We start from the raw sequence: 13,028 nt of genomic DNA, 5'->3' as shown, positions 1-13,028 counted from the left end.
CTCTTCACGTGATCCCTTCTGGCTATAGCCCCTATACCACCTTGCAAGCTGCTCCAAAAACTCTGAAGAACTTTGGGACTGTCTGCAATCTGGTATAAAAAATCCTGGGTTGTTTTTTTTGCTTTGGCTAAGCAAGGACTTCCAAATTCTTAAATAGAAGGTACTTGTACTAAAATTATTCAAATATAGGGGACGCTCAGGTTGCGAATGTGATCCGTGCGGGAGGAAAGTTAGCAACTCACAGTGCTGCGTCTGTGCACACGCGGGTTGCGATTCAGCGCTTCTGCACATGCGCAAAGTGTGATTTAGCGTTTCTGTGCACGCGCGAGCACTGAAACCCAGAAGTAACCCGTTCTGGTACTTCCGGGTTTGGCACGGTGCGCAACCCGAAAACACACAACCTGAAGTGTCTGTAACCCGAGGTATCACTGTATCAGCCATCATAGCTAAAATTAATACCCTTATAAAGTGGTGGTTCAGAGTTGGGAACAGGGAATGCCCAGTTATCTTTATCCTTCATTTCAGTTTCTAGGCAGATGATTGGCCAATATCAGATACAGAATGCTAGCCTATACAATGCATATGTTCTTAAATGCAGCCTAAGCAAACAGGCCTTAGCTACGGTAGACATCAAACAATTAGAACTCATATAAATGGCATGTGGATTATGCAAATGGCATTGCATCTTATGACTCAAGTTACAGACCATTTAATCAAAATACCTGTACATAAGTTCCTGGAAATTGTGGAGAAACAACTAAACAGTTTATGTACAAGCAAAATGATCATGTAACATGAAAGTTAAATTACCCTCAAAGATACAACCTGTCTTTTACTTTGAACCAAAAGGAAATTTGGTCTTTCCCCCGTTATAGTTACAACCTCTACATCACTTCTTCAATCAGCACTTGCCTAATTTTGGCACCAAGCCATGACAGTGCTGTGACACTATAGCAAGACAAGGGTCTTGAGGTCAAAGTAGATGGGGCTGTTTATTTGTGTTTATTTGTATCCTGCTCTTTTTCCATAGGATTCAGGGTTGTGTATATGGGAGGCTGAAGAGTGTTCCATTCAGGAACTAGCCAGGCCAAAATATATAGTATAGCTTCAGAGAAAGAAAGGCACTATTATTCCACTAAACAACTCCACTGAAGTTACTGGCCAACTAAAATATTTACTAGCTGCATGCCTATTCACATCTATCTAGTCATTTATGTCCTAAAAAGAAGAATTGTCAACTTTTGTAAAAACAACCTTGTCTTATCATTTTGGAAGCATTTCTTACTGACCAGAAGTGACCAGATCAAGTGGCTGTTGGGCAAAAGGTCCTCAGAGGAGGTGGGTAAAAGCTACCAACTTAAGCAAGCACATTTTCAGTATTTAATATTGCCTAGTGATGGAGCATGCTTCCAGTCTGTAATGCATGAAGCTACAGTCAAGTCATCACACTGGGTAGTAGCTGCAATATGTACTGAGTTTATTTCTCTCTCTATGTTCTCAGAAAACAAAACCCTTTTGGGTATCAAGAAATGTTCCTTTTTAAATTTAGAAAATCTAAATTTGCATAGAGAAGATAATAAGTATGTCTATTTTACCTGTATGGTTATTGGCACCACCACTTGAGATTGAAGGCAGAGGGGTTAACTTGCACTTGTTTAGCTGCTGCAGAGGAACCTCAGAGGTACCTGCCCTAACAAGCAATGTGCCCGGACCTTAGAAAGCTGGCTTACACCGAGTCCATCTAGAGTATACTAGTATTATGTACACTGACTGGCAGCAGCTTTCCAAAGTCTCAGGCAGAGGTCTTTCTTAGCACCTACAGCTCATCCTCTTAACTGGATAGCCTACAAACGCAACCTGTAACTGCCTGCATGCAAATCATGTGCTCTACTACTGAGCTATTGCTAATGTTGGGGATAGGAACCTTTCTTCTGCTAAGGGCCACATTACCTCAGGGTTTGGGGGGGAGGAGTTGGGCCAAATAAATTTTTATTAGTTTTCCAATATTCACCCAATAATAGCCAAATTATAACAATATCAATTAATTTACCTCTGAGGTAATTTATCGGAGGCTAGATGCTAGTAGTATGCAAGGCCAGAGTGAAAAGTGAGAGGGGCGCTACCTCTATCACTCTTTTTATCTCTCTCTTTGCCACCCATTTTCCACCTGTTCTTCCCCTCTGTGGCACCTGAATGAACTTAGGCAGGCCACAGGTTGCTCACCTTTGCCTTATGTGCAATCTCCCATGATCCTACACACGTGTTAACTGACAAAGTCATAAACAACTCATGCCCAAAGCACCATCTGATCTCTTATGAAGTACCTCTAGTGGTTCCCCATGCCCTGGAGCCTTCACTGGGAATTGAGACTTTAGCTTGGCAGGCCTGCTGCGTAGAGGTTCGGGAGGAACTGTCCCTATTTTCTTTTAGAGGTCTGAAAACTGTACTGTTTAGACAGGTCTTCACAATATGAATTTCTCTTTTTAGCCAACCAGTATCTACTGATGTTTCACTGAAGTTTTTTATTGTGTTTTATAGATATTTAGACTGACATTATTGTGTTGTATATGCTCTGAGCCTCCTTTATATATTTTATGGAAGTATGGATTATAAATGTTCAAACAAATACATAACTGCCACCTTTGGGCTCCAGCTACCTATGAGCATTTGACAGGCTGCCCCAGCATTAAGACAGCATTGAGAGGAGGCCAATGCAAGGAACAAGACTGTGGATGAACTGAGTGAATTCCCCCTATTCCCTCCGTCATGCAATTATTGCTGCTTGTTTTTGAACACCTAAATAGGGTGTTCAAATAATTGTGAACACTGGGATTTCCCTCCATCCTTGTGTAGAACAGAAATGTCAGGAACAAAGCAGCCCTCAAAATATGTCTTTTGCAGCATTGCCTGGAGATCAACAAATCAGAATTCATGAAAAACTCCCATCGAAATTTCCACTCAAGGCTTTATGTGATTTTTCAATCAGTTTGTAGTGCAAACGTACAATGTACATTGCCCCAAAATGTAAAAATGCACATTTGCATTACAAATGCTTTTCTTCTAGTCTTTTCTATATTAACAACTATGAAACGTGTATAGAAATAACATGAGAGTCTCCAGGGCAATTTAAGCACTTGTATGGACACATTCACTGTGTTCCAAGGATATGGGTTTCTACAGAGAATAATCTCCCCTACAAAGATGAAAATTCACTCTTGACCTTCATTCTTGTCAAAGTGCTGAAAGAGAGAAGCAGTCTTCAAAGAAGCCATATAGAGCTACTGAAACATTTTCTCTTATGTTTAAAAAAAGAAAAGAAGAAGCTCTGTGTACCTTTCTGACTGGATTCAACAAAGTACTCTCTGGGGAGTGAATACTGACAATAGCATCTTCCAATGGCTGTGACATGGGTGGAATCATGTTTCTATCAAGAGGAAGTGCTGGTTTTGGACCTTCTGAATCAGTGGAATCTTCACCAACCTATGATAAGGGAATAATCAGCACAGATTCATTAATAGCACCAAGATCAGTTTAGGAAATGAGTTGTAATATGAAAAATCCTTTTGATGGAACACCCTTATTTTATTTGTACACACAGGGATCATTTCCAGATGATCTGTAGACTGAGCCACCCTCCTAATTTGTTTGCTGGGAGATTACTGTATTTTTCACCCTATAGGACGCACTTTTTCCCCTCCAAAAATGAAGGGGAAATCTGTGTGCGTCCTATGGGGCGAATACAGGCTTTTGCTGAAGCTTGGAGAGTGAGAGGGGTATAGACCCATCACTCTCCAGGCCTCAGGAAGCTATCAGCAAGCCTGGGGAGCCCGCGGGAGTTCCCGCAGGGCTCCCTAGGCTGCGGATAGCAGCCTGCTGCACGGAGCGCGGGGAGCGCTGAAGCAGAGCGCCCCTCACTTCGGGCAGCCCCATAAGCTCGGGGGACAGCGGGGAGGCGGAGCACCGCCATACCGCTGTTCCCCATCGTGGTTTGGGGGGGGGAATAAAGGGGGGAAATTTTCCTTTATGTCCCCCCCAAAAAAACTAGGTGCATCCTATGGGCCGGTGCGTCCTATGGGACGAAAAATACGGTAGTTGATTTTGCCCATTAGTTAACATTCAATCGGATTTGTTTGCAGTCAAGTTAGATAACGTTGTGTCAAAGCAAGTGTTCTCACACTCCCCAGTGCATTTCCTCATCACTTTCTTTACTGCAAAAAGTCCAATCTTTTGCAGAAGAGCTCCAAATCAACTTTAATTGGGCAACCAGAATTTGCCAGTGTGTTATCAAATCCCACCTAAAAATAGTGAAGCCTGGAAGGGTCTACTGAGTTCACAGGTGTCAGCCCATTTATTAACAATTACTGGCTTTAAATCTGTGTTAACCTATCTGCATTGGAGCCTATTTGGTACCAAGTTTTGGTTAGGGCATTTAAACAGCTAGAGACCAAAAAAACGAAAATGACTCACCTGCTGGGCTTCATCCTGGCTTTGCTGCTGAACTGCCGTCGGCTGCCTCACAATGTAGTTTATTTGCCCCACAATTGTTTGCTGAACATGCTGAGGCTGCTTGGCCTGATTCACTTGCAGGCTCGGTTGCTGAGCCTGGAGGAGAAGCTCCAGATCTTTCTTCATTTCCTCCAGTTCAAACTGGTGGTGCATGATGTCCAAACTCTGCTGTAGCACTTGTTCGTGAGCCTTCTCGTTCTGACCTGTCGTAGATGACTGCTGTGGTGACAGTGGTGGCGGCGGCGGCAAGGGTGGCTGTTCCTGCTGCTGCTGCTGCTGCTGCTGTTGCAAGTGATTCAGCTTTAGCTTCTGGAGAGGACCAAGCTGAACTTGCGCTGTCGGACTGTGCAGAGCAGATTGCGCAGGCAGCTGCTGGGAATGTCCAGCCTGGCCTTGTTGACCATCATGCAGGGGAAGGGGATAAATGGGATGTGCTGCCTGTTGCAACGGCTGCTCTTGGGAATGCTTTCCCATCCTGGCAGATAAGCTATCGTGCTCCTGGTGAGATTTCTGCTGGGCACAAGGCTGCAGTGTTTTCATGGGTCGAGAGGTGCACCTCTGTTCTCTTTCGTGCTGCTGCTGGCTATACTGCAGAGGGAAATGCTGCTGCTGGTGGTGCTGCATCTCAGGAGGCTGTCGGAAGGAATGAGCATGGCTCATGGTTTGATGAGGAAGCTGTCCTTTATTCATGTGTGGGATGTTAAGGCAATGGGTGCAGCACACAGGCGTAGGGCAATGAACAGGAGGCTGAAACTGGTGGGACTGGGTGTTGAGAGAGTCATGCTGTGGTGCTGGCGAATGATGTCCGTGATGATGATACAAGGAGGGCTGCATTCCTTGCATACTTCCATAGGATGGCACTTCTGAGTGATGGATTGGTCCCCCCTCCATTGACAAGTGGCCTGCAGAAAGCAAGGAAGAAATAAAAACTGGAAGGATGCACCAGCAAAATGGAGAAAAACACCCACCCATCCACCAGGAGGGGGTCAACATGTGCTAGAAACAGGCTATCAAATCTTCCTTCAGGGGAAACCTTATTCAGAAATACTTCCACAGAGTCTCACCTTTTGCATTATCTCCTAGTATCTGAGTATCAAAGGGAGGCATATGGTGAATTGTTGTTGTTTTAAGCCCTGTTAAAAGTAGAGGACTGGTGAGATAACAGCCAGCCCAAAGGGGGATGTATGACTTTTCCCCAAATTGTCATTTGTAGCACTTCCATTAAGACACTGTAAGCCAGGGGTCAGAAAACTTTTTCAGCAGGGGGCTGAACCACTGTCCCTCAGACCTTGTGGGGGGCCGGACTATATTTTGGAAAAAAAGAACAAATTCCTATGCCCCACAAATAACCCAGAGATGCATTTTAAATAAAAGCACACATTCTACGCATGGAAAAACATGCTGATTCCCGGACCATGCGCGGGCCGGATTTATAAGGCGATTGGGCCAGATCCGGCCCCTGGGCCTTAGTTTGCCTACCCATGCTGTAAACAATCTTTTAATTTCAGAAGGGTTTGTGAGAGTATTTCAACAGTAGCTATTTCAGCTTGTGGGGGGGGGTATACTACATGGCTGTAGTCCCCCCCAAAAAAATGCTTCTCCAGGTATGGAAAGGACTACATCAACATTGGGATGCGGGTGGCGCTGTGGGTAAAACCTCAGCGCCTAGGGCTTGCCGATCACATGGTCGGCAGTTCGAATCCCCACGGCGGGGTGAGCTCCCGTCGTTCGGTCCCAGTTCCTGCCCACCTAGCAGTTCGAAAGCACTCTTAAGTGCAAGTAGATAAATAGGTACCGCTTTATAGCGGGAAGGTAAATGGCGTTTCCATGTGCTGCTCTGGTGCCGGTTCGCCAGAGCAGCTTTGTCACGCTGGCCACGTGACCCGGAAGTGTCTCCGGACAGCGCTGGCTCCCGGCCTCTAGAGATGAGCGCACAACCCTAGAGTCTGTCAAGACTGGCCCGAACGGGCAGGGGTACCTTTACCTTTACCTTTACATGAACATTATCCCCCTACTTTCAATAAAGTCTTTGATTCTGGCATGGTTATTTATGTATGGATGTACATGTGTGTGTGTTTTCATTCTTATGACACCAAAGCAAAATAGTGACGCCTATGTCACTCGCATAGGGGTATAACTCACAACTTGGCCTTTTTCCGCACACGAAAGTCTTTGACTCACCTTGTAGCAGCCTTTGGGTGACATATTAAGTGTGACTTACAAAGAATTGTCACAGTGGCAGCAGTGGAAAAATTAACATCAATACTGATAATACACACACACATATTTTCATCTAATGAACTCAAAGGAAACCTAACATTGTATACTTTTTTACCTATATTGGACAATTGTTTAGTCCAGAAAGATGGGTCCCATGTGAATCTGACCTTCCAAGGAGGACCTGCATCAGTATTACAGTTTGTTTCTAGTAAACGCTGGATCTGAAACACAATCTGGTAACAAATAAAAAAATTAATGTTAGAGTTAATGAGGATCAATGCTTTATCAATCACAGCTGATTATGACTTATAACTTTAAATGACCCTACATTTCCATTTTCCATTATTGCTTACTTGTCCATTCAGTTACCGTATCCTTTTATTTCATTGTGCTTTTCGATTTGCTTACATTTTCAAGGCAAGAATCTCCTAGCTAAAATGAACTAATGAGAGGAAAGGAATTCATGTTGAAATCAGGGACTCCTAAGCCAGTTGTCCATCACTGCAGGAGAAATGATTTTGCATGCAGACAACAGCAGGATTGTAATGTCTGCTATGCAAACTTCAGTGGAGAGTAAAGTTACTCAGATTGCTATGGAGACCAGCAAATAGCCTGAAATAGTTAACAAGAAGTATGCTTCTGCAGAACTGGCACTTTTGCAAGTGCCACATAATGTATGTTCCACATTTGTGAGGAGTCATTCCTTTAGTAAGGCAGCACCTTATTGTGGCAGACACATGATTTAGTTAATGATTTTTCTTTTAAAGTCATTGATTTTTATCTTTGTTTTTAAGGATGGTGGTGATTCTATGTACACTTGTTTTTAACTGGTGTATGACTTTATCCATGTTTTTCTTTATAATTCTATCTGTACACCACTTGGGAAATTTCTTTTGATCTAGTGGTTTATTAATTCTCTAAATAAAATAAATAATAGATAAGTTGCTGATGTATGAAACAAGGCTGAGATAACAATCCACAATACTTTACTGTGTAAGCAAATCCTTACTGTCTCACAATCTTTCTCCCATAATTACAAACGATATTTTTATATGTGCTTTCCCCAATAAAGTACTGCACATACTGTAGAGAGCAACCTAAAGCCATATCCAGAAACTCCACTGTGAGCATAGGATCTCTCTTTCACACTAGCCTCATCTGGAATATTATTGATTCAGCAAAATGGAATCCTATGCATATTTACTCAGAAGTAAGTCTGCGTTCATAAGACAGCCAGGTCTGCACTACACAGGGCTAGTTTAGGGAGTCTAATTATTTGTTATGGGCATTTACTCCTTACAGTACACATGTGTACCTTTTGTATTTTTATTATTTGCTTTAGCTCCTACATATTAATGCAGATTTTTAGTTCATGTTGCCTTACATTGTCTTGGTTGCATTTTCGGGAGACAGGTAATTAATACATACTTAAATACATAAATGCATCAATATTGTGCTGTATCTTCAGTTCACACCAATTCCATATCCTGTCCCACTCTAGATGACAGTAACAGGAAGCTACTGTAAATCATGAATGAAGTAGGCATTATGTGAATGACTGTGTGAGCATGGGGGGAAAGGCACTGGATCTTGTTTCATTTCCTATGCTTCTGGGTCAGCACTAAAGTCCCATGCTGATCACAAGAAAACATCCTATGCACTGTATATGCACTATATATGCTTCCAGATGACTGGTTGTGTGGGTGATTGGCACCATGTTTTAGCATGAAAAGCAGTCTCAATCTATATAAGGACTAGGGATGGGCAAATCAATAAACTTCCAGACCATGCCACTTTTGCGTGTGTTTGCCCATAATTCAACTGTCCCATTTCCACTTTAATCTGTGTATTTCCACTCCAAAACAGAAGTTTCTAAACATATTAGGCCATATTCAACTAATGCTCTGCCCTAGCAGAAGCCACCACAAAGATTCCCACTAATGCAGTATTAACTTTTTAATGGAGTCGCTTGCCAACCTCCTTTTTGCTTCAGCTTCTGGGAGACCTAGAAGTACTTTTAAAGTCTTGAGCCACCAGTACAGTAGAAGAGTTCATGCATTTCCCCCATTAGCTTATTTGGGGACTTGTTTTTCTCTGTTCCCTTCCCTTTTTTGCATTTTGGGATTGCAGTGAGCATTTAGACTTACCAGCTCCTTACTGAAGAGGAATGGAACACTGTTTTTACTGCACACTGCCCAGCTCAGAAAGTTCTGCACGTGTTCAAATTGCCTGTTTAACACCATGATGCCCTGAAGTTGTTGTTCCAGTTTCTGCTTCCTTTCACTGGTGATTCTCTGTCAGGAGTCAAAAACAAAAGAAACGACTCAACATAGTCATTGGAACTGTGATGATCCCTCTTCCTTGCTTGGATGAAAGAAAGATGGAGAAACGTGTGTCGGTATCAGAAACATCTAACAAAAGTCAGAAAACTTTTGCTTTTGCATGGGTGGAATATAGCCTACTATAGAAAGATAAGACTCACTTTGTTGCTCCGCTCAACGTTGCCATTAGTCCTTCCCACTTTTGCCTCTGACCCCACTCACCACTGGCATGTGACCTCCTGAAGATCGCCCATGAGAGAATGCAGCTCTCAGGCTGAAAAACTTTCCCCACTCCTGATATAGGCAGTTCCACTGGTACTGTAGGGCACCATGGACATCTAGCTGTGCTGTTTCCAAATCTCTTGCCCAGCTGCCCTTCTCCCAAAGCACCCTCTTCATTACCAGACATTCCCACATCAGCTGAGGAAGGGTCTCCCCTTTCAGTTTTTCTCACCCCATGCATTTCTTGACTTTTGAGTTCGCCACATAAATAAATTCTTGTTGTTTTTATGTCTGCATGTAATGATCTGCCTTAGCTACGTTAGAACCACCCTACTTACCTCTAGCTGTTCAAGTAGAACATTCGTTCTCTTATTTATTTCACTGATCAGGAGCATCTTGGCCATTTTGATCTGATTTTCCACTTTCCTTTGCAGGTGCTTTACTTCAAACAATCTGTAGAAAATAAGCCATTGACAACTTCACTGTGTGTATATATGAGAAGGTTTGATGGTCATCACTGTGAATGTGTTATCAATTGCACCAGGAAGCCAACTAGTGTATATGGCTTGCATTTTTCAAAGCACTTAGTACTATGATCCGGCTAATATCATAATTCTAAGCCTACGTGCACTACTGCTAACTTGAATAACATGCTTCATGGATTCAAACGTAGGACTTTCCAAAAGAGTTTTGCTGAATCAGGGTGACAAGTAAACAATGCCTGATTTTATCAAATTTGCTAGGTTTCTTGAGAAAGTAATGATTATATTTGTCTAGTTCATTATTAATAGATTATAGCAAAACCTACACACGCGCGCGCACACACACACACACACAGACAGTTGTCAGACTGAAGTTCTCAGCATTTTATCATTGAGGGTATTTGGTGTGGCTATTCTTGTATCACTGGAGACAGAAATAAACCTTTCTAACTGCTGTGATATTGGCAACTCCTTATTGGGCATACTTATTATTGCATTCTTTATATCTCACCAAGCATTGCTTGAGCTTAGATTTGAATTGAGTTTTCCTTCTTCTAACCCTGAATAACCTAGCCATTATTCTAAGCTACTACTTTAGGATTGCAATCCACTGAACAGAACATAGTTCTGAACAAACTTGCACAAGACTGGGCTGTAAATTTAGCAAAATGCCAAAGGATGTTTGCTCTCCCATCTAACACAGCTAGGCAAACTGGCCGCCTCTTCCACATGTTACTGAATACCTAGAACAAGACAGCATGGTAATCAGATCTCCTCTCTTTGAAGTGTTGACCTCCAGCAAAAGCACACACCCCATGCTTTTCTGCCCAAGAGGGTCAGAGAGTTCTGCACACTTTCCCCTTCATCACTCCAGATATGGATTCAAAGAAAAGTGGGGGCGGGGTGGGGGAAGCCAGTAGGCAAGCCACACCCCTTCCCTTCAAATGATGTGCCCCAGTTATGTCCCTACTTAGGCCACCTTCAAAAACATCACTGACTGCCTTATTGTGGGAACATTAGGTCTGAGGCCAAATGCAACCATCCAGGCTCTCTTTCTGTTCCTTGTAAAGTGTTTTTGTATCCTGTCCCCAGCCACACCCTCTCTGTTCTTCCTTGCCTAGAATGTGTCCTTGAAAGTTACCTGTCTTCAATCTGTTTGGCTGAGACCTGCACCCCATTTTTCTTCTCTTCCACTTTAGCCGTCACATTTTCCAGGATGGCTCTCTGGTTTTGTAAAGCTTCGTGGAGATGTCTGAACCTAGGAAAAGAAGAGAAGCCTTTTGTGTGTGTTTTTTATTCTTCTACTAATAAATTCATAAATTAACAGTGAGCAGTCTTCAGTTCAAATCCAACGCAAGAGGGATTTGCGCCTCTGGCGTGTGGCCCCTGACAGACTGCCCATATGGGAACGCGATCCTCAGGCCAAAACATGTTCCCCACCCCTGCACCAGACAACGTGGGCAGGTTCATACATCACTTGTACTGTCTAGATTTGACTACTCAACACGTAAATGGCACACCACTAAATATGCAAACTGCCTCCACTGAACAACAAAGTGCCTGAAAGGAGGAGACACCTTTGTCTTTGGTGTTTGACCCATGATGGTGCCTTCACATATGGAAGTCACACATGATGCAGTCAGGAAGTGTTAAATATGTATGTTTGAAGATAGGGCAGATCTACAGCATACATTTAAAGCACATTCAACACACATCCAAAACACATGGACTCCCCCAAAGAACCCTGGGAACTGAAGTTTTCCCCAAACAGAGCTACTGTTCTCAGCACCTACACTTCCCAGGATTATTTAGGGCAAGTTATGCACTTTAAACAGGTATGGGATGTGTTTTAAATGTATGGTGTGGATCTGCCCAAGGTCCAGTCAACCAAAAACTTTCCAGAAAACCCCAGCAGCTTTTCTACTGTCTTGGCATCATTATTCATGTACCACCCAGTCAAGGCCTGGACTACCAGATTATATGTGCAAATCTGGGTACATATTTGACAGCTGCCTTCTCCTAAAACTGTTTCCTGAACCACATTAGTTTTTTATTATTCATATTTATTCCACTAATATCAAAAATCACAATATCATTTGTAACTGCTACACAGACTGCTTCACCTTCCCTTCATAATCACAAATGTCTGCTAATTGCACACATGAGGATTTCATAAGTGTGTGCTGAAGAACTGAGGAAACCACAATAATTTTCATATGTGAAGTCAAAATCAACTTTGCTCCAAATAACCTCCAAAGATTAATCTAAAACCTGCATTGGCCTATACTTTCCGTTCTTCCTCCAAATTTTCCCCCACTTTCATAGTATTCAAATGGGACACAAAATGTGCTCACAGCCCAATCCTGTCCAAACTAATTTGGAGGTTACCTCCATTGAGTACTATAAAACTTTTTCCCAAGAAAGGTTTCAATTCTGAACTGGGTCTTACCTCTAGGTAAGACAAGATGGTGTGGTAAGTGCATCATGTGAAAACAGTGGAAGTTCACATTGCATAGTGGGATGTGTGACCTTCTGTACAGCTGAAGAAACATTGTGATAGAAAAATAAAGTGGGACAACCTTATCCTTTCAGTCACTAGGCTCTTCCTTGTAGCACTAGACTAAGAACAAAGGACAATAAATATTTAGTACCTGTGTTCCTTGTGTTCTGTTAGAAGGCAGCAGCGGCAAGTGAGGGCGTCGCAGGTCTCGCAAAACAGTTTGAGTGTCTCTTGACTGTGCATTGGGCAGAACAAGGGAAATTCACTTGTTTCCCCATCAGCTCCTGGAAACCAGGATTAATACAAAATTACTCCAGAGGTATATAAAAATGCCATGGCATTTGCCTTAAGTTCTTGCTCTACTGCCATTCTACTGCTCTCCCCCTATTCTCTTGTAGTTTTATTAAGTTTGGAATAGAGCATGTAATCTGAGCACTCTAATGCAAAATAAACAAATTTGCATTTATAGTTTATTTTCCTAATCTATTTTAAGCACAACACCAGAGTTTCTTTGGCACATAATGTCAACAGCAAAGCAGAAAGAAGATCACCTATCCTGAGTATAATTTGCTTAATTCAACCACTAACCGATTCTGTTCTCAAAGCTCTGTATGAAATGCTTCAGCTTCTACTATACGTATTTATCCATCCTCAGGCTACAATGCACATACGTTGAGTTCCAAAGTTTTCCCAAATCAGTAGGTGTATGTGATCTTCCTTTCCCCCAAGAAGCATGCCTAATAAATATTGATATGTACATGCATCAGATCCCTTAGT

At 42.6% G+C, this 13,028-nt stretch overlaps 1 protein-coding gene across 3 annotated transcripts in view; it reads right to left on the bottom strand.

The window, feature by feature from the left end:
* TRIM66 (tripartite motif containing 66) overlaps positions 1 to 13,028 on the bottom strand; it is a 66,500-nt gene that overhangs the window by 30,051 nt on the left and 23,421 nt on the right. For all 3 annotated transcript variants that reach the window (XM_081206966.1, XM_081206965.1, XM_081206967.1), the window contains 7 exons: positions 12,403 to 12,535; positions 10,893 to 11,009; positions 9,608 to 9,722; positions 8,874 to 9,020; positions 6,842 to 6,959; positions 4,468 to 5,408; positions 3,334 to 3,480 (listed from right to left, as the gene is read on the bottom strand). In XM_081206966.1, coding sequence (XP_081063092.1) covers positions 3,334 to 3,480; positions 4,468 to 5,408; positions 6,842 to 6,959; positions 8,874 to 9,020; positions 9,608 to 9,722; positions 10,893 to 11,009; positions 12,403 to 12,535 — 1,718 coding nt within the window. The remainder of the gene's footprint in view (positions 1 to 3,333; positions 3,481 to 4,467; positions 5,409 to 6,841; positions 6,960 to 8,873; positions 9,021 to 9,607; positions 9,723 to 10,892; positions 11,010 to 12,402; positions 12,536 to 13,028) is intronic.

This window comes from Podarcis bocagei (assembly GCF_964188305.1).
Source record: "Podarcis bocagei genome assembly, chromosome: 1".
Lineage (NCBI taxonomy): Eukaryota > Metazoa > Chordata > Lepidosauria > Squamata > Lacertidae > Podarcis > Podarcis bocagei.
This window is presented reverse-complemented; position numbering and strand designations above follow the sequence as displayed.